The 22,793-nt window shown below is 43.2% G+C and overlaps 1 protein-coding gene across 2 annotated transcripts in view; it reads left to right on the top strand.

Moving 5' to 3' along the window:
* LOC138510377 (coiled-coil domain-containing protein 171-like) overlaps positions 1-22,793 on the top strand; it is a 3,784,015-nt gene that overhangs the window by 1,313,570 nt on the left and 2,447,652 nt on the right. For both annotated transcript variants that reach the window (XM_069625990.1, XM_069625991.1), the window contains 2 exons: positions 7,951-8,034; positions 13,455-13,606. In XM_069625990.1, the coding sequence (XP_069482091.1) occupies positions 7,951-8,034; positions 13,455-13,606 (236 nt within the window). The remainder of the gene's footprint in view (positions 1-7,950; positions 8,035-13,454; positions 13,607-22,793) is intronic.

Here is a 22,793-nt window from a genome sequence, read left to right as displayed (position 1 = left end):
TCGTTATTAAGGGGTTGCTCCTAGGTGGAGGCGGTATCGGCGGGTCCCGTGATGGCGCTATCGGGGGGTTGGAGGGCCTTTAGCGGCATGGCAGTGGAGCCATTACCGGCATGGGTGTTCACGCGTGCTCGCGCACTCGTAATCAGCTGCTATTAGCGGCGGCAAGGGTGCAGGGACACGCTATCACCACCATGCTGGTAATGACTGCGTTTTTATCGGGATTTTCATAATGATGCCCAATATGTTGTTTTTAAAACACCCAAGGGAAATCTACAATCGGTCACACAGTCGACTCAGCCATACGGCAACGTCTCTGGGTTGCGGATCAACTGGTCTAAATCAGAGGTGCTGCCCCTAACACCTGTGGTCTCACAGGCACATATTTTCGAAGACTTCAGATGGTGCCCTGATGGCATGCGATACCTAGGTATCCATATAACCACTTCCCCGGCTGATTTGTTTGAGAAAAATTATCAGAAAGCCTTAGAGTTCCTAGAGCACAGAGTTGAGGCTTGGATTTTGGTGCCCATATCGCAAGCAGCCTGAATTTCCTTAGCCAAGATGGTTATACTCCCAATGTTTTTATATATATTCAATAACGTCCCTATTTGTCCTCCCTCCAACCTCTGGTCTAGATCATGTAAAATGATGACATGCTTGATTTGGGCTGGTAGACAGTCCAGAGTATCACTTGATGTTTTGACATTGCACTATGACCTGGGAGAGTTGGAGATCCTGACCTATATGTATATTTCCTGGCTGCACAGGTACAGTATTTCATTTGGTCGTTGTCTCCCTCAGCCGATCTCCCTCATGCCTCCCTTGAAAAGGCGATTGCACACCCAGATGACCTGACGGACCTGCTGTGGAGACTCCCCCTACATTCCCCTGAGCTGAGGTCCAACCGATTTTAAACGCATCTAAGGCATGGCACAAAGTGCTGAATTTCACTGGGAAGGTATCTCTCTACTCTCCCACATTTGCCATATATAGGGTCAGAGGTATACCAATTACCCATGAAAAGATCTTTCAGATACACTTTGAAAGGTTTAGGGTTACGTTCTTTGGGGGGATTTGGTAGTGGATGTACACTTAATCACTTGAGCAGATCTGAAAATTAGAGGGGTGTGGGACAGACTAATAATGTTTCTGTACTTCCTGCGGGAGGCGATCAGGGTTACGTGGCCCAATTCCCCACAGGTGCCCCTGACCCCCTCAGCGCTTCAGTATGTGACAACATCCATGTCTGCTAAGGCATTGGTCTCTGTTACATATAAGTGTATTAGAGCACAGAGGCTACTTCAGACCAACACACCCCGCCTAAAATGGGAGTTGGCATTGGGAAAAATGCTGACAGACAGCCAGTGCAGACTGATATGTTCTCAAACGAAAACCCTTTAATTGATGTCTCTTTTTCCTTTTTCCTTTTTTTCTGCTTCAATGCCGCTGTACTGCATTGCCATATGTGTGTTTGTTTTGGAGGGTGGGGTTGAGAGGTCATTGCGGTATGTTGTTGGTATGTTGTGCAAACTACCGAAAACAATAAAGAGAGGGCCTATTCGACAAGCGCATCAACAGCATTGCAGTCCCTGCCCGGGAGATTTGTCACGCTGCGACATGGTCATCTCTGCATACCTTCGCAAAGCACTACAGTCTGGATGGGGCTCGTACTAGTGATGCATGTTTATAGGCAGGGCAGTGCTGCAATATGTCTTGGTATAACTTTGTGCCCGCCTCCTTCATTTACTGCTTTGTGAATCTATCAGATGAGGAATTTGCAGGAGAAAAGCAATCCATTGAAGGAGAAATTACTCCTTCTATGGATTCTTCTCCCACAGATTCCTCATCTCCCCTCCCAGAAAGTCAGTGGTTAGCGTGCATCTTCCCTTTCACGTTGACTTGGTGATGGTCCTCTGGGTCCGTTTTCTGTCTTCCTGCCACAGTTTTAAAAAAAACAAAGATTTTTCTAACGCTACTTGTAGTGTTTGTTCAATTGTTCCTCCGTCGGAGGTCTATAGTTCATTAGCACGTTTGTTCTCTCTGTTTTCCTATGCAGCGTGTGGGGCTCTGGAAGAAAGGGGGGAACTGAGGTTGGGGCGTAGTGATGTGGTATTTATACAACACCTGACGTCATGTCCACAGCTGACAGCCAGACGCCGAGCAAGACCGGGTCGAGGTCCACTAAGTCCCCTGTCGAAAATGTTCTGAAGCAGCAAAGCTTGAGGGAATATCTATCAGATGAGGAATCTGCGGGAGAAGAATCCTTACAAAGAACATTATGGTAAGTAATTTCTTCTTCCCAACTGGCACTATGGATCACTATATCCTCTAAAAAGGCCAGTGCGAAGGATAAATGGGACTGTAGGATTTTATCCATCAGTCTTTGGGATGTGGCATGGGCTTCATATATGCCGAATGGAAGACCTTTGAACTGGAACATACTATGGGCTCTCCTCCTCCTCCTTCCATGCACCAGAAACCTTGGGGTCATCTTCAGCTCCCTTCTCTCCTTCACTCTTCACATCCTGAACCTTGCCAAGAAGGCCCACTTTCAACTACACCCCATTAGAGGCATTCTCCCTTTCCTTGCCTTCCCCCAGAAGCTCAATGTCTTTAGAGCTCTGGTCCTCTCCAGGCTGGATTACTGCAGCAGCCTCTTTCTCAACCTACCTCTTTCTTCCTTCTGCCCTCTGAAAACGAATCTAAAATAGGGCTGCAAGACTTAACCTTGCCATTAAGCCCAGGGACCATCTCCCTAGCCAATTGCTGCAAGGATAAATTTGCATTACCCATAAGGTTGTCTGGGGCCAGGGACCACGCTACCTGCAACTCTCTCTCACTAAATACTCTCCTTTCAGATCCCTTTGATCTTCTTGCTCCAATTCTCTGCTGGTCAAAGGCTTCTTCAAGCAGAGAGCTGGGGGCAGATCTCTATCCTCAGCTGACTCCCTTCTCTGGAACAGTCTCCCCCTCTCTCTCCGTCTTGAACCGGATCTCCTCAAGTTCTGCAATCAACTGAAGACCTTTCTCTTTTCCTCCTCCTTCTTTCGCTCCCTCCCTTGCTAACCATCCCCGGCCGCTGAGATTGGCGGCCCGGTCCCCGAAGGGTCAAAAAGGGTCCTGGCCATCTGCCCAATCGCCACCAGCTTCCACTTCCCCCCTGCACTGCCCTCCGGGCCCACACATAGCACTTGGGTGATTCGTTTCAGCCCTACACTTACCTGATGGGCATTAGACCTCCCGCTTTGGCTTGGGATATCTCCACCCATGCACTTACCTGTTGCATCCTCAACAGGCACCTCTGGCACTCCTCCCGCCCCACAGGGGGCCCTTTAGCACTTACCCCCCTGTTCCCCACCTTTCCTTTTTCTCTGCACTTGCAAGTTCCGAATGTCAGATGGCCTAGTAGGACCGCTGTCTGTTTGTTTCCTTATTTATAAATTGTCATTTACATTTATTTATTTGTTCCCTTCCCTTTTGCCTCCTGGCGCTTTGAAACACTATCTTCTTGTTATAAGTAACCAATAAATAAATGTGGTGTGCTAAAGCTGTTTTTGTCTTTATCAGCTGGATTCAAGGATCTACATGATTACAACGAGAATATTTTCTCGAAGACGATTTTGTCTAATGTTTTATTTTAATGGTATTTTACAGCAAATATATGTGAAGGGGACCCCCAGCCTGCCCCCAATCCCCCCACCTTAATTATTACCCTAACCCAAACCCTGGCATATATTACGGCGAAATTCATTAAAAAAAATCAATGAAATTGTATTCAACAAAATCCCCTGCAATGTAATCTACATATACCGGATTCAATGGCTACTGCCAATAGCCTTTTGTAAAGTCCAAGGTGGTGATGAACTTGGCATTCCTTAGACGTTCTGTCAACTTGTTGATTCTGGGCATAGGGTAATTATCGAATAATGAGATGGAGTGTGTCGTTTTGATAGTCTATGTAGAATCTCCAAGAACCATCAAGTTTTGCGAGGAGAACGATAGGGGAGGGCCAGGGGATATCAGATGGCTGTAGTCCCCCTAGTTTTAACATTTGTTCTAGTTCTTATTATATAATTTTCCTACAAACCTCAGGGATTTGATAGGGCTTTAGTTGGACCAATTGCCCAGGAGGTTTTCTGATCGAATGGAAAACATTTAAAACTCTCTGGTTCTTCTGAAAAACCTTCAGGGAATTGCAGCAGGAATACCTGAAGGTTCGTCTGTTGCCTCCTACTGAAGGTATAAGGAATTAGACTGGGATTTTTCCCATCCTTCACCAGGAGCGTAGCCATAGTTACTATGCTGTGGTCTATGCAATTGGTTCTCCAAGATTTTAATAAGGTTAATTGGTAGTTTTGTAGTTTTTGTATCCGATCGAGCTGGGCTGTAGTAAAGGGGACCTTTGTGTACCAGGATTTTATTGGGCCTATAATACCGTGAGATCATCTTATTCTTAGAAGTGAGTGGTTCTGTTTACCAACGTTTTGTCTGCACTCAACTGCGGAACTGAATTGTTTGTATTTTGCACTATAGATTTTAGATTGGTTTAGGAACAGTGTTTTTTAGTATCACATTTTTTAGCACTAGGGCTTTTGAGGTTTTAGAGATGTGTTTCATATTACATTTGTTTTAGAAATGTCCATTTTGTAATGTATGGATTTCATATGTTTTTTTCCTAATAGATTTGTATGGTGATCATAAAATAATTCTGACTCAGCACCTATTTGGTCCACGGACTGTTATCCAAACATAGTAATGGGGTCGAAAGACACTTGGATTCTTTAGTTGTTGATTGTCCGTTACTCTTAGTGGGGCCGAATCCCGGTGTCTTTAAATTGGTCCTTTGGTCTCTTTTTGTATTAGTTAGTAATACCAACATGCCATACTTCCTACCCTAGTGTCTCCCCTCCCAGTGTAAGTTTCCCTACACATTTTTTACTTTTGGTGTTTTATCCACACTACAACCGCCCTCTTGCTTCTGCGGGTCTCTTATTTTAATTGCCCCCTTATCTAAATTTCATTTGGTTTGCATATAGCCTCCTTCATCCAATGTCTTATCTCCCACCTAGTCTTATATTGGAACTTTCCAACATCTGGCCATTGGTCCTTTACACAGAGGTCTGGAATATGATTGCCATTCATAGTGCTCTAACTAGTTTCCTCTGTTTCATATGTAATTCTAACATATTGAAGGGCCATACAGCGGAGCATAGCTTGTTCTTTACTTGACTTTGTGAGGGATAAACAATGCTAGTATTTGTTTAATGACTAAATAGTAATACAGATGCCTTAAACATGTAGGAGTGTGGCTTGGGTTGGCTTGCAGCCTGCCCCCCAATATACTGGGCAAGATGACTCTTTCTCTTAGCTAGGAGTTGAGTTCCCAACTGGCCCCTGTACTCATCTGCCTTTCTCTGGGCCTTTTCACGCACAGTGTGTGATTTGCCTGTTGGAAGGAGGGCTAGAGAGAGGGGGAGTGAGGGAGAGAAAGTGGAGGGTGAGTAAGAGACAGGGATGTAAGGTTAGGGATAAGGATTGAAATTGTCTGTGGAGGTTAGTGGTGGGAATGTGGGGTGGAGACCTTGTTGTGGAGGAGACCTTGTTCTGCCTGGTGGGGGCTTTCTGTGCCTTACTCTGCATTTTGGTGCTTCATTATGGATTTTATAGCATACATTTGTATTGTATTTAAACTGCAGTGACTTAGCAGTATCCTTCATCTACTGGATAAGCAGGTTTTGATAGTCTACTCCATCTAGCGGGCAGAAAGGGTTGGTGGACAAGGTTCAGAGATTCCCACTCTTCCACATCCCTCTCTTCATTTCTTTTCCACCACATTCACCTGCACACTGCCCAATCTTGGCACTTTCACTTATGTCATTTGGCTTGGCACCCCACCTCTGATTACTCTCTAGTTTTCACAGGAGGGAAGTAGCTCGAAAAGTAGAAACCACACTTCAACAGTACACTTGAACACACTGAATGCCATCACACAACCATATTATTGCTTACTCTAATACCACACCTGCATTGCACTAGAAACAGCCTTGATTAAAAATTGCTTGTCACTATGCGCGGTTCTTTTTTACTCTTCTCTCAATCAAATTGTGTGCGATCCAATTACAAATGATTAGCCATACATGCATGCGACCACTATTATATTCCCTTCCTTCAACCCGCTTATACTTAGCTAAATGTTTTTCTGTTCTTCTCCTTTCTACTTCGGATCCTCCCCTCCTCCCAACCACTGATTTTACTTTACCCTGACAGACAACAATCTAGTTGACAGCTGGCAGGGTACACTATATGCCACTACCCCTACAAGGCTTGGCACTATTAGCGACTACGGTGGAGATGTGTGCAGTGTAAAAGACACTTAACATAACGTGAGAGTAATGTTTGACAATAAGATTTTCTCCAAAGATTGAGTCAAAACTATTGTTTCATCTAATATAAGTCCTCATTAACAAATCCTCCCCAAAGATCTATATCTATCTTACTGTGGTTGTGCAGAGCTAACTATAGAGACCAAAATGTAAAAATAAACTGACAGTATACAAGTAAATGTGTGATCTTCATTTAGTGGATTCTTTTTTTTATTAATTGACCAGTGTATCTATGTACAACCAAGTGCTTGGAACACTGCACCTACATTTTCTTCTTTAAGGGTTCTTGTCCACCCTGTGGGGCAGGTAGAGGCACTGCTGTGGCACAGCACTGTTGGCACCACCATTGGGTATGCAGTGATTTTGACGAATATAAAACGAATTGCCTTTATAACTAACTGAAAATGTGTAAAAAAATAAATAACGAGTTTTGGAAAAGTGTGTACATGTGGTTGTGAATTGTAATAGTAGTTTTGGGGGTGGTGGGAAAGTAATAAAAAAGAGGGGTTTGGGGGAGAACCCCCCCCCCAAAAAACAACGGAAAAAAAGTATTTATTTGTTTTTTTGTTTTGACATTTTTTCTTCGTTAAAAATGTATTGTTAAAATCACATGTAACGCACCACTAAGACTCAGACCTCTGCACCAGGTCTGTAAGTTAAAGGTATTGTGCATCCTAATAGCTTGGGAGTGCAACATCCTATAAGCCGATTCCTGTACTAATAACAGGTAACACCATACTTTAACTACACTGACAGAAGTGAAACACTAGAATTGCAAGTATCCATCATAGATTTCAATACTGGAAGGTAAGTAACTTGCTCTCTTCTGTTTAATGAAAACAAGGTGGTTTAGTAAATAAAGCAAAATGCTTATGTTTAATGGCCAGACAAATAGCAAATTAAACCAGATAAACTCAGGTTGTGGACAGAGAGTGTTCAACAGAGTACCAATCCATTTTAGGATATTGTAGAATTACAAAACATGTAGTGGGTATTCTCCCCCTTCTGCAAGTCTGCTTGTTAGTACAGTAATTTCATTGGTGCTCCTTCAGGTTTTAGATTTGGTGAAATGGCTGATATTCAGCCCAGACTGAAATGCCTGGGTGTTCCATCCAGTTAGGGGATAGTCATCATTTTTGACTTGCCAACAAGCCCTGCTTTCCAGCCATTGTCTGGCCAGAACACCTAGGTCCTTCTGATTGGCTGGCAAACAGACCTTATCCGGCCATCCTACTCTTCTCCATGCCCCACAATGCAGAATACTATGCATTGCCTTCCGGCGGGGGGGGGGGATAATTCAGAGGAATTCTGCATTATTTAGTCTGCGAGTCAATCCTTCCACCCACTTCCACTGACAGGATCATTGGCACTCCCATTGGCAATACTATGATTTCAATTTAATTAGTATAATAGGATGCCAGAAATAGTTCAAATGTGTTGAATGTGGAAGCGGTTCGAGTAATCTACAGAGTAGTATGTTATGTTAGTGATTGTCATGTCACAGTCACCCTTGCCTCTGTTTATTCTTGGTATGGATGAACTGTCTCTTGCATTTTCTTGTGGACAGATATTGGACGATGTGTTTGATGCAGAGCATGCAGATTCTTGTGGTGTCCAGACTGCTTTACTGAAGCAGATTTACTTCTATAAGGTAGCAACTTGACATTCTCTCTTCTATGAAATTGTTATTTTGATTGGAGTGTTACTTAGTAATATAACCAATTGCTGTATTAATTCAAAACACACACACCCACTTTAAATTGAGTAATTTGCTGACTGTCTGTGAAATACATCTATCAACGGAACAAAGGTATTCTCCTCATTTGATTTAAAGAGGTGGTTGTCTTGCGTTCCCAAGTACTTTGCTCGTTGGGTTACTGATCTTTCAAAGGTCCTGGTCAGCGAGTCTTTAAACAAATGCAAAGGGAAGAAGTTCATATTTTATATATGACCCCACTGAGAAGTTTCTGAAAGCTTCACATACCAGATTTACTAGAAATTCATAATTGCCTATGATGGTAGGAAAATCTCCACTCCTGCTGGTTACATTTCCAGTCCATAAGACCATTATTTTTTCCCATTTTTCATACATCAATCTACCAAAAGCCTGCCACATACACAAACCCCGGATCAAAAACATGGTACCACTCCCAACAAGAAACTCCTTCCCAGAGATACACCCAAGGACAATACCTCCACATTGGGAATGCAGGCCTGAACCAACTAATTTCTCTGCCAGCTACATTAGCTTATCACAAATGGTTGACTCCTATGCCTCACTGCAGAAAGGAACAGATAGCTCTTACAGAAATACATTGTACGCAAATGAACTCAAACACCTTAAAAACACCCACTAGCAAGAAACAGTTCAGCAGAAATCAGAGCATCCACAGATACTGCTGGGATCGAAACACAATAGACCAATATACGACAAAGCCTTGCTTTCAGCAAAAACATACGCTCCCCACATAATCCAGGAAGATATCAACAGCATCAGGGAACTGTCCAAACAGACAATATATTCCTTTCCCAGAGTGCTCAAAGTACCCCACACACTGCCAAAAGAGCATTGAAAGTGAGCTAGAATCCTTTTTCATTAATTCAAACCTAATAAAGAAACTCCCTTGCCTCACTCCCACTATAGGACTCTTCATGCCCAGCCAAACTAATGGCTTTATGCAGGCAAGTACCCATTCTCATTCAAATTACTCCCTGGCAAGAGCATGTATGATCTCTGCCCCACAGCCATTTTTGCAGCCCACGCAGACATTTTATGCACCTGCACCACCATCATCAATTTGCCACTGTTAGGCAGAAACCTGTGCAGTTCCCTCTAGGACCACTGCAAAAGATTTAAGACTACAGGTGTTTGGCAGTAAATCCACTTGGTAGCAGTCTGTACCACACAGATTCACTTGGTAGCTGTGGCTGAGCAGTCAGACTTCCCTCAAGAAGAGTTTAGGCAGTATACAGAGTATTCACAATAGGTCAAAAGAACACAGTAGAACAAGTAAACACTGACCAGGGCTTGGTGTAAAAGAGATATAATTATTTATTTAAAACCACATCTAGAAAAACACACAGGCACTAACAGTAAGCAATTCAAAAACACGGTCACTAAAAGATAAACACTCCCTTAGAAGAATTTTAGACAAGTCTTAAGTAAAGCCCCACTTAGAGTTCAGTAGGCTGGATCCACTTTAAGAGGATCAAACGAAATGTGTCCAAGGTCACACGGTTGCAGTGCACAAAAGTCTTGAAAAGGTTCAAAAAGGAGTTGGACCAAAGAAAGGGACCAGTTAGAGGTCAAGGCGGCCAGCCCAGCCCAGTCCAGAAGGTTAAGGGGTTATTATTACCTTGTAGCAAACTTTAGAAAGGGAGGCCTGGCGGACACGGTACCTTAAAGTGGTGAGAATACTCCAGCGGGGGCAGTTGTTCCTGGCAGCGGATGCAAGTCGGTGCTTCGTCCGGGGGAAGAGAGGATCTCGTCGGGGAGGAAGACAGGAGTCTGTTGCACTGCCAGGGAAGAAACCAGCCGCAGAGTTTCTCAGGTAAAAGGAATGGTCCTTTGATTCGCGGTCCAGTGGTAAGTGGCTATCCGGTTGCCAGGGTGCTTGGCACAGGCAATTCGACCACAAGCCGGTCTGGGATGCGAAGAGAAGAAGGTAAACTGGTTGTCCCCACCAGTCAGGGGAAGAAGCCTCTCCAGCCGGGAGATCTTCTCTGTCGTCAGGAAGTGGTGAGTCGGTTCCGCAGGGCTCCACCGGTGGTGTCGTCGTGGTAGGTTGGCTCAGCTTCTCCCTCGTCAGATTCTCAGGTCCTGTGGCGACTTCTGAAGTTCCAGTCCCCAAAGCCCTGCTTTTATGCAGCACACCCCATTCACTCAGCCTAGCTGTCAATCAAACATGCTAAGTGGTGAGCCGGCCGGCTCACCACTTGGGCCAATCACACAAGAGTGCGACTTGAGTTACCAAGGTAACTCAGTCCAGGGTGCCTAAACCCCCTCCTTCACCCCCTGTGGTACCCAGACAGAGTGGCACCACTGTTGGAGGCTTCTGTGGAGAAGCCCGCCAAAAAGTGGAACAAAGGGCTCGACTTGGGTTGGATCACAGAAGAAAACACAAACGCAATTTTAGAATCAAGTCCTGGCAAAAAATACCAACCGGCAAATTAATATTAAATAAATAAACCGGCGGTATGTTCGAGGCTATGAGAATTAAATAATTAAAGTTGGTAGCCTCGAACAATGGGAAAATCCCATTGGAATATATTTGCGGTTGAATATAAAAAGTAGTTTCCACTGCCACCAGCCAAAACTCGATCAGGGGGGACGGAGACGTGCCCCCTCGACTAACAGACCCGGGGCAATCAAATTGCCCCAACCAGTACGTCCACAATATGATAGTTTGTACTGGTTTCTGTTAATAATTTGGGACTAGTAAAGCCAATGGTGACTTTACATGCCCTGGGATACAGTAGTCAGTCCCAGGGTATGGAGTCTATGGTGGGGTGTCACTATGACACCCCTGTGTCACTGCACGGAGGGTGCGGTGTAACATACATAGTAAAAACACATGAGACCCTATGGAGTAAAGGACCCCATAGCCCATAAAACACATTAACAGTCAAAGGAATACCATAAATCATGTCCAAGAGTGAGAGAAAAAAGAGTCTCACTCTTGGCAGGAGAAAAAAACAAACTCCAGAAATCCAGCAAAGCTGCTGGGGGACTCACTAGGTTAGGAAATTCAGCCTAAAGAGAGAATTCTCCCTAACACCCACACACCTAAAACACTCCCACTTTCAAAACATCACAGGACTTGGGGGAATTGAACAATTGCTGTCAAATTATTGAACTACCCTTGCACTTAATAATTCTGGAAAAAACGCTCCCTTCACAAATTCAGGAACACACACCATCAAACCGTATCCTGGCAACACGAGCCAGGTTTCCGCCCCAAATAAATAACAGGCTACACATAGCTAGAATCAGTGCCACAGCCCTCAACTGCTTCAAGTTTTTCCTGTCTCATTGTAAACAGAGCATTAGCCCAGAAGGCTTCTCCTCACAGCCGGCTCCTTTGGGATGTTGAATCCTGCAAGCATTTTCACTTTCTCAGTAATTGTTTGTAATAACTACATTAAACTCCTGATAGATTTTTCCACACCTACAATCTAAAGGTCCATGCAGAAACAGACAGCACACAAAGAGACCTGCATGTCACAGGCCACAAAGATGAATTCAGCTGGACAACAAAAGGTCTTTAGGCCATTGAGTATTAAATGGGGCCAATCAGCCTCCAAACCAATGTAGCGAAACAAAAATCATAGCCCTCTGACCCATTCACAATCAAAAAACAAAAGGTCATCCTGTGCCCCTACCTCCTTCTTCAAAGAGGTTGTACTTATCAAATCTAAGGTACTAAAACGGGGTGTCACCTGGGACGTGGACCTTAGCATGAACTCACAGGTCAGCATGGTAGTTAAAGTAGCCTTTTCCCAAATGAAACTGCTCAAAATATTCCTTCCCTTCATCTAGTAGGAAAATTGTTCAACGTTAGCATACACCCAAGTCAAATCCAAGCTTAACTTAACCACTGTCCTACATGGGAGCCTCTTTGCCTACCAAATAAAAAGACTTGGAAAAGTCCATAATGCTGCGGCCAGAGTAATCTTGCGACTGACAAAGTTGGGTATCAGTTCCAAGCTACCTCAGAAATATCCATAGGTGATCCATAAAGTCCAGGATATGCTCAAGAATCCGGGCCCCACATACAAATACCTGGGCAAAACTGCCCCCTTCTTACCTTCAAGGAAATGACCAATACCATTTCTCAAAAAAACACGATCAGATCAATTAACTGACTACCCCCAAAACTAGATACAAAAGTTGGGAAAATGGCTGTTTCATCTCCATTGCATCCTAAGGTTCACACAGCTTCCTAGATAACTTGAGAGATGTTTACATCCTCATGACATTCATCACTGGCTCAAAACCTTCTTGTTGCACCACCTCTGAAATTTGGAAGCAGACAGGAACTAAACCTACTGCTCAAGCTCCTAGAAACAATTGAATTTTGAGGAGTCCACCATACAAAGCAGCTGGACATAAACACATTGACAGCTTATAAAGAACAACAAATTTACTAAGTCTCAGTATTCCCCAACCCATCAATAAAGTACCTGGGGACACGACTTTGTCTCCAGCTTTATCCTAGCTCTGGCTCTCATTTATGAGACCTAGGGTCTTCAAAGGGATGTTTCTTGGCTGCCCAACTAAATAATCCCTGCCTCATCTAAATGTACTGTGATTGCTGACTTAACGTCAGGATTTTGCATTCTTCATCTTAACAAGTACATGAAGCCCAATTCTGAGCAAGGGCCAATAGCTTCAGCTCTCCACTTTAAATATTCCAATTTTAACACTTAATATTAAACATTTCATTTGAAACATTTCCACTTTAAACATTTCTATATCTGCAGGGGTACGTTGCTATAAACGTCACTGGCTGTTAATGCCAGCATTTAAAAACAACCTGCATTATATTCAAGGGTGTAACCAAATCTGCTGGCTTACCTATTCCAAAAGCATGTCATGTCTGGGGGCCAATACAATTTTAGATTCCACGATATCCGGAGATTGGAAAAAACAAATGTCAGGAAGAGACCAGGCATTCTCCTGTTACACAATTATACTGTGCCACTGCTTTGGTCATCGGTACAACTTAAACGGGTGCGCTATACAAATGCAAGATAACATAAATATTTATGCTCAGAAAAGAGCAGAGGACTTTGCTATGAACAGGGTTCCTCTCAGAGTGTTTGGAACCTAATAGGACCTAAACCTGAACTTTCTTCCGAGCGATCCTTGGAGACTGCTATGACTTGTCTCTGCATTTATAAACATCGTATCCACCTGCTCACACCACTTTGCTGTTTCCTGGCTAGGTTTGCGCTGCATAAATACCCTAGGTACATACATACACATGAATGGTGAATTGCATACATTGGGGATGAATGTAGGGCATTTGCTGGAGCAAGGTCACTCATATGGTTTCCTTCACTTTCAAGATGAGGATTGAAGCGCTGGACGACGAGGTGGCTAAAGAAAGTGAAGAGAAATATAGAAAACTGTCTGCTGCCAGCGATGAGATAAGAGACTTAGAAGTTACCCTTGATCGAGAGAAGTCAAATGCTGTCAAATGGTCCAATCTTTCAAAAGAGTGAGTATCTCTTAATACTGCAAATGATCGTAACCTTAACAAAGCTTTACTGCATAGCACATTACTATTTTTATTGTATGAGGATTCTGTAACTGTAATGTTGTTAAAGGGGTGTTACCTTGCAGGGACTAAACATAAAACTTTAAAGTATTTGTTCTCCCTGTCCTTAGTTCATAGCAACTACATAGTTAAAAACACAGTCGACTCTTCTCAAAATGGGGGTCGTTCATTTGTCTCTATAACCATGACACACAGACCGATCTTTATGGAATGTATCAATGTCATGTATCCCTTACTGTCCCATTTTGAGGCAGTTGGGCGCGACTTCAAAAAATGGTGGGTGAGCATGTTGCAAGTAGTCGGATTTTCCAGGTTGCTCACCTGTAGCTTGCAACAGTTAAAACCAGCAACATTACATTTCGCAGAGAAGTGCCTCCCGGAGACTTTGCGGATTAAACTTCTTGTTGGAGGAAGTTGGTTACACTGTTTATATAATTTTTTTCAGGTCAAAACGTGTGTCCTCCATTTTGGTCTGTTGCTCATATTAATAAACCAATTCTGATTAGACAAGAACCCCACAATAATACTGATAAAACAATTAAAACATTAAACATTCTTTCTCTTTTTATATTTTGTTACTACAGAACAAGATACGGAAAATAGGGACTCTACCCCTTAAAGACTGCACCCTGCTCAAGTAGTGCTATCCCAGAAAGCTCTGCTGTAACAGAAGTTACCAGAGTATTACTTTTTAGTTTTGGTTAAAAGTTTGCAAAGTGAAATTTACCAAATGCTTATGTGGATTTTCAAAGTGGTGTAAGAATACATTATAATTCGACTCACGTTTTGCTTTCTGGTGTGCATGCATCCAAGCACAGTGTATATATCCTATTTTGCTGTTTTTGGAGTTGGCATATAAGTGACTCCTTATGGCCAAAACAATTCTACCAAAACTAGAGAGAAGAGAAAGGTTGTTTAGAAGCAGTCTCTCTCCCTCATCACATTCCGACTCCTTGTAAGCCCTTCACCACACTCTTTCTACTTCTCCAAACTCTTTCTTCGAATGGATTGTGTCCTCCCACGTATTCCTCATCTATGATAGTCGTATCTTGCCAGCTTCTATGCTTCAGAACTTTTTTTCCGGCAGAGGGCACTGTGCCCGAGGTCGTGGCGTTGATGTCCCTCGAGGGCTGCCGTGGCGTGTCGACGTCACTGGTAGTACAAATAGCTTGTGCCACTGGCTTCAGTTCCATTATTCTGAGCTTCGCTTCGAGACAACGGTGCGCTCCATTTTTTCCTAGTGAAAAAAATTCCTCTTCTTCTACTCATTCGACCCCTAAGTCGGGTTTCAAAAAGTGTTATGACTGTGGGACAAAAATGTCCATTACTGATCCTCATCGGGTTTTTTCTTCAGTGTTTGGGTTAAGACCATCGTATCGACACCTGCGGCTCCTGTCAGTCTATGACTGAAAAAGCTGTTCGTGAATGAAAAGGTAAATTGGCAGTGGCGCGGGAAGCTTCGAAGAGCTCTTTGAAGAAATACAAAAAAAACGGGGAGTCCAAAGACTCCACTAGGCATAAACATCCGAAGAGGTCTCGATCGAGGAGTTGGTCCAGGCATTCTTCGACATCTTCTTCTAAGAAGTCGAAGAAGAGAAGTCACAGGTCTCCCTCTTCGTCATCAGATGCCTCCACTGGGGTGATAAGATGCCCAACTAGGTCGGATTCCCCCAGCAAGTGGAATGCTTTCAGGGTGGAAATGATGCAAATCTTTGAGAAGGCGGCCTCAACCCCCTCAAAAGAGTCTTGCAAGAGTCAGACCCCGGTTGCTCCCTTGGACGACGCAGTCATGTTAAAAACTACTTCAGCAAGTAGCAAGTCGGAGTCTCGACACTCTTGAACCGACACCAAAAAGTCGAAGGCCTCGACCTGAGAATCGAGTCGATCCTCGGTTCCGTCGAAGAGACATAAAATGTTGAGTTTATCGACGTCTTCATCGATGCATCAGCACCGATCGATTTGACGCCGAAGTCAAAGACATCTCCATCGAAGAAACTGCTAACGCCTTCGAGGGTCCCTTCGAATCCTTCAAGGCAAATTCTGGTACAGGAAAACAATCTACAAACCTGTACTGAGGTCTGACTTTTTGAAGTCAATGTACTCTATCTTTGAAGAGGAAAGTGACTCTGAAGGGGATGTTTCTCCGTTAGGAGTCAAATTTGGCTCTAGAGAAGTTCCTGAGGAACTAATAGAGCCTGAGTCAAGGTTGAAAGACCTCTGTGACTCCCTCCACTCTGCCAGTGGTCTAGATACGTCACCAGAGTTGGAGTTTACAAAACCTTCAGAACATAATGATTCAGGGTAACGGAACCTTATGAACAAGGTGACTGAATTCATGGGTTGGAGCAGGGCCTCACCAACCTTCGAGCAGGATGATATGACAGACATCCTGAATCAGGGTCCACAAAAAGACCCAGTTCTACCCTACCATAGGGCCCTACAAAGGAAGGTAGAAGCTAACTGGGAGACTCCTGAGACTGGTTCAGCTATTAATAGGAGCTTCATTGGAAACTATAGACCATCTTCCAATGACCCTGATTATCTCAGGAAACACCCTGTACCTGAGAGTCTAGAGATCCAGGCTGCGACTGCTTCCAGACAGTCAGCCTATCTCTGTATTCCCCCAGATAGAGAGGATAAGAAAGTGGATGCTTGGGCCTGCAAGGTGTTTACCTCAGTATGGCTCTAAAGTCCACGAATGTCACCTGTACCCTAGCCAGGTTTACCCATACCCTGTGGGACTGTATTAAAGGGGCGGCTGAACATATTCCAGAAGGTGAAGAAAGGGAAGGCTTTCTGAATATAATTAAGGATGGCAAGGAGGCGATGGGGGAGTGTCTCCAGGCAGGGATGGATGCTGCTGACAGCATCAGCAGATCCATGGTCGCAAGCACGGTACTGCGCAGATTTGCATGGTTGAGAATGTCAGGGTTTGCACCGGACGTGCAGGCCAAACATATCAACATGCCTTTCGATGGCTTGAGGTTGTTTGGCAGCAAGGCGGACGAAAGCTTGGAGAAGCTGCATACCTCAATAGCTGCGTTTTTACAAAAAAAGGGGGGCCCTCTGCGTGTTCAGTGAGAGTTCGGGGCAAAGCACAAAATAAACACAGGGTTGTAACTCTCACTATAAATTGACCAAACAACTATGGTCTAAGTTAAGGTTCAGTTTTCCCAGCCAATGAATGTTCTGCTTCTTAAGAGGTCAGAAAGAAATAGGGAAATACCAAGGAAAACAGGTAGGGCAAACACGAAAGATATATTTAGTCATACATATTATTTATTGGCATAAATAGAAAATAAAATTGGTTAAAATGTTTTCATTGTTCATAAAGTCTGCATAAAGTGAGCAATGCTATAAAGATTTGCACATAAGATGTTCAGAGAAGTTTTTAGACACAGGGAACAAAAAATGACCACTTAAATGGTTAACATTTACAGACAGGATAATTCAAAGAATGGACATAATCAAAGGAAAAGAAGAAAAACAAATAACTTCACATTAGAGCAAACAAAGTACACAATTAAATTCAAATGTTTGAAATATTAAATCAAACTTACTTGTGAACAAAGGTACCTATCCTTTCTGTATACTCATGATCAAAATTTGATCATTCTGGGTGAAGCTGCCTACGTGCCACTTTTTAAACTGTCGATAAATGATGTAAACACAGACCATCAGTTATTACTATTAGGGTTTATGAGCTGTGCTTGCGGCACGTTTCGGCTTGGAGCCATTAGTCTTGGCATTGATTGAAGAGCCTTCCTCAGGGCAATTGGATCTACAGGGGGTCCGATAAACAAAAAGAAAAATAATGAAAAAGAGGTTTTTTTGAACGGAAGGCAGGTGTGTAATAATACACAAACCAGTAAGTGCAATAAATGCTGTTGGCCCAGGTTTGTAAACTGGATTTCCTATTTACATGAAACATAGTGGGAACATGATACAGCTAGTTTAAACATCAAGATGAAAGTTACTGCACCATACTTACCCTGTATGTGACACAGGGTAGTGCAGGGATTTTCAGCCTTTGGGATTTGTCGGTGGCAGATGCCTCAACAGCCTGGGACTGCAAGGGTAGGGTCCTCTAGTGGAAACCCAATGTCAGGTGTGGTTTTATGCTGAAGACACTCTGTAGAGGAAAAAGGGGGGGGTGAAACAGGATCCACCAATTGGTTAAGATTTGAAGTAATGGAATAATGTGGATTAGGAGATGCATGCAAAAAAGCAAGCAGAAGTCAGGTGCACGAGGGTAAGTTGAAATCTGAACCAGAAACCTCAGAAAGGAGGTAGTGCTCAAAAAAACAACACACAATGGAAAAACACCCAATTGGCACATGGCTGGCAGCCATTCAGATGCTCGTGATGTAGAGAGAGAGAGAACAGGCAAGAAATTACCTGGAGATATCTACCTGAGAATAGAGGTCTTGGAACCCATAACGTTCTGTGGTTCAAGAGCACTCATGCGCTACAATAGTCGCAAAGGTAGGCGTGCCCTTGTGGTAGGGGCCGTCTAGGAACTTGCATATTAGTGTGTCACCCGTAGTAGCAGGATGTCTGGGAACACAGAGAGGAAACGCGTATGAGGATCGATATGTGTCACACGCGTAACCGTCCGAGAAAATAGCTGAAAAGGCAAACAGGAGGATACTCACTATCGGGCAATGAATACAGGAGACAGAAGTGTGCGATGCATCAAACGGAGAGTGGTTGTGTCGCGCCCGTGTTGGTAGCCGTGTGCGAGGCGTCTCGTCGTCATGGAAACCTAGGGTTTAGATCAAACCCAGAATGCCGCGCGAGTGGAAGCTACCATATTGCTGGGTAGCAAGGGGTGGAAGGTTAACTATGCCTGGCGCGTGCATAAACTGGTGTGAAATGCACGTATAATGTTTAGAAGAAATGGCAGAATCAGAAAATATGAGATAAGGAAAAACACGGATATGGCATGTGCTGAACGCAGGCCAAGTTGGATATATCGGTGTATGAATGTGAGGCGAGTCCACTTATGCTAGTGGAATGTTCCTCGCACTGGGAGTAGGTGTGTATCTAAGCTTGGTTGCTAGGATACAAGGCACAAGGAATCTAGTGAGTGTGCAGAGAATGTGGTGAGCAGTCAACTGCTATGCACGGCAAAAAATGCCGGGTGGCAGAAGGTTGATTTTAGTGTGGCGTACTGGTCAAAAAAGTGCACACCACATTAGAGAGAACAGCAAGCCATAAAAGTAATGGTCATGTGATAAAGTGAGGCAATAATCTTGCCGCGATGCAAAGAGCTGGTATGTGTATGGCGTGCTGGTTAGAAACAGCCCTCACCAAGACACAGCGATCAACAAGTGTTGACGTAGGGCAATAGTGTTACCGGGATGAAAATGTGCTGAATATACATGTGGCGCACTGGTCAAAAAGCATGTGGCGCACTGGTCAAAGAGAACAAACCGTGGCACAGAGATCAGCGAGTCATAAAAGCCATACAGGTAATGGTCATATGATTAAGTAGGGAAAATATATTCCTCGTTGAGGCCATGATGGAAAGAATTAATTCTATATATCCACTGAGCCTCTTTCTGTAGTAGACTCATTCTAAGATTTGTGGAGGATATAATGGTATCAACCACCCACCATAAAATGTCGTCTGCTGTATGCTTGTTTTACAAATAGTGTTTAACCAAGGGGGCACTTTCGTGTTTGCACCTTATTCGGGAGTGATGTTCGCAAATCCGAATGTGGACTGGTCTTTCTGTTTGTCCAACATATCTCAAGCCACATGGACATTCTATGATGTAGATGGCATTTTTAGTTTTGCAGTTTGTCATGCTTCTCAAATTCCATTGTCTATCGTCGATCCTGAATGTTTTGATCTTTTTGGTAAACTTGCATGAAGTGCAGTTCCTGCAGGGAAAATGTCCCACTGGTGATCTCAAATTCCACAGGCCCAGTCTCGGGGCAGGATTGGAGAATTTGGAGTGCACCAGCTGGTCTCAGAGATTTTTACCCCGCTTATATGCGAAACGTGGTGTCAGTTCATTAGGGAGGCACAGTTTGGCCAGAGTCCAGTGTTTAGTTATGGACTTGCGAATAAGTGGTGTATGGGCGCCATGTGTGATGACACAGGTCGTTCTAGGTTCCTCGTTGCTAGTTACATTTCTATTTTGCAGAAGTGTGTCCCTGTTGGAAAATCTGGCTCTTTTCCTTGATCTGGATATTGCGTGATGTGGATAACCTCTCTCGGTCAACCTGTGATCGAGATCATTGGCATGGGCATAGAAATCTTCTAATTCGGTATAATTCCTTCTTATTCTCAGGTATTGTCCGAAGGGTAAATTTTCCCTGATGTGCCTCGGGTGGTCGCTATTGAAATGCAAGAGTGTATTTCTATCGCTAGGTTTGCGAAAAAGGTTGCATTTCAGGGAGCAATTATTTATTTGAATTTTAAGGTCAAGAAAGCTGATTTCAGAATCATTGCATTCCATGGTGAATTGAATGCTTTGGTCAACCTTGTTAAGCCAATCGACAAAGTTTTGTAGATCTGATTTCGAGCCTTCCCAGATGCAGAGGATGTCGTCTATGTACCTTTTCCAAATTTTGATGTGGTTTTTGAAAGGATTTTTCTCAGATAGAATATTGGTTTTCTCGAAGTCTGCCATAAACAGTATAGCCAGACTTGGCGCAAAACTTGCCCCCATAGCTGTCCCTTTACATTGGAACTAAAACTGTCCATCAAATTCGAAGTAGTTTTTGGATAGGGCAAGTGTGAGAAGTTCTACAATAACATTTGCTGGAACTCTTGTTTGGGCATCAGAATTGGTCAAATATCTGTGTATGCATTCTGTAGCAGTTCATGTGGGATACTGGTGTATAATGAGCAAATGTCTAGGGTCACTAGGTGGTGAGAGCTACTATCAAAATCAATTCCCTCAAAGATTTGGATGGTTTGAGTTGTGTCCCTTAGGTATGTCTCTGTGTTTATACTCAAAGGTTTGAGAAAAACATCTATGAATTTGCAGATAGGTTCTAGCACTGAACCACAACCTGAAACAATGGGTTGTCCAGGTGGATTGATCACATTTTTGTGAATTTTGGGTAGGGCGTAAATGGATGGTATACGTCCCTGATTGGTAGTCAGGAAATCAAATTCTTTTGAAGTGATCCAACTGCGATCTCGGGCATATGTGGCCAATTCTGTAATTTCGGCCAGAATGTTTTTGCTGGGGTCCTGTTTTATTTTATTGTAACTTTGATTGTCAGATATGAGAATTTGTACCATATTTTTATATTGTAGGGCGGTCATGAGTACAATGCCGCCTCCCTTGTCTGCAGGTTTAATTACTAATGCTTTATTTTTGGAGAGTTCCAATAGTGCATTATTCTCTTCTTTAGTCATGTTATGTTGTTGATGTTGTTTTTTAATTTTTAGTTTGTGAAGGTCACTCATAATGCATTTCTCAAATGCCAAGATCTCAGGTGGCATTTGGTTGTCTGTGGGGCAGAAAGAGGTAGGGACATGTAGGCCTGAGTCTGCCTCTGTTTCCGATATCGCCTCATCCTGGAAAAAGACCTTAAGCCGTACAGATCGGAAGAATGTTCTAATGTCAAGTTCAGTGCAGTACCAATCTGTTTTTTGAGTGGGTACATATGATAGGCCTTTACTCAAGACTGATGTCTGTGCTTTAGTAAGGGCGGTGTTGGCCAAATTAAAAATGGGAATGATAGGATCGCTTAACGTGTTCGTCGTCTGCGTCCTCTGCTGCGCATCATGGGGGTGAACTGGTGGAACCATGGAGGGCCCCAACCGGGTCCTGCCATCATTGGGCCACCTCCTAAAAAAGGCTTTTGTGGTTATTGGGGTGGATGAAAATTCCCCGGGGTCTCATTTTGTTCTGTCGACCTTGGTCGTCTGAGCCACTGCTGCTCGTGTTCGAAAAAGAAACCCATTTCTTTTTTGGGTGATTTTGTGTTTGAGATAACTTGGCCGCCTCTATTGCTTTATCCGTGGTGTAGGGAAAGATGTCTTCAAACTTAAAGTCCTGTATGTCTTTATTTAATTTTTTTCTTTTTTTCGAAATATTGAAGTTTTTAAAATCTTCTAGTAATTTATTTGTGGCTGTGAGTTGTTCTTGTGCATCCTTAATAGTTTTGTTATTAAGAAAAATGTGTTCTTCTTTTTCAAGGTCTTTTTGTATTTCTTTACTGATTCTTTGTGCAGTGGTAATAGTTAATACCATCAGGTCTCTACTGCATTTTATGGCTATGTGACTGAACGTCGTAGTATATTCTTTGTCTGTCAAGAACAAGCAGGGTTCGTTTCTGACAATTAAACCCGCCGGGATTGTATCTGTTCGTAAATATTCCCACAGGAAATGACCGTGCAATTCCATACGAAATTGCTTTTTCTTAAGTTTCAAAAGGTCAGCACTACCCGAGACTGCATTGCTGACCGGGTTCTGTCCTTTAGGATCAAATAAGGAGGGTCCTTTTATAATCTCTGCTGTTTCTTCAACGGAGTAGCCGAACGTTTGACCTTCGGCCATAATATGTCACAATTGGTATTCAAAAGATAAAGTGAGCAGGTGTACTCGAAGACTCAAAACGTTGCAGAGGGACCAGTGAAGAGGCAATCCGCACACCGTGATTGAAACAAATCTAGGCAGTTATCTGTAGCTAGTTTATAAAAAACTTAGCTGCATTCTTATATAAATTAGATAAGTCTATGAACACTCCCCAGGCGACCTGGGTTGCTAAAGATATTTTACAAAAAAAGGGGGGGCTCCCTGCGTGTTCAGTGAGAGTTCGGGGCAAAGCACAAAATAAACACAGGGTTGTAACTCTCACTATAAATTGACCAAACAACTATGGTCTAAGTTAAGGTTCAGTTTTCCCAACCAATGAATGTTCTGCTTCTTAAGAGGTCAGAAAGAAATAGGGAAATACCAAGGAAAACAAGTAGGGCAAACACGATAGATATATTTAGTCATACATATTATTTATTGGCATAAATAGAAAAGAAAATTGGTTAAAATGTTTTCATTGTTCATAAAGTCTGCATAAAGTGAGCAATGCTATAAAGATTTGCACATAAGATGTTCAGAGAAGTTTTTAGACACAGGGAACACAAAATGACCACTTAAAT

The sequence above is a fragment of the Ambystoma mexicanum genome, chromosome 6p (assembly GCF_040938575.1).
Source record: "Ambystoma mexicanum isolate Mex_15411 chromosome 6p, UKY_AmexF1_1, whole genome shotgun sequence".
NCBI lineage: Eukaryota > Metazoa > Chordata > Amphibia > Caudata > Ambystomatidae > Ambystoma > Ambystoma mexicanum.
This window is presented reverse-complemented; position numbering and strand designations above follow the sequence as displayed.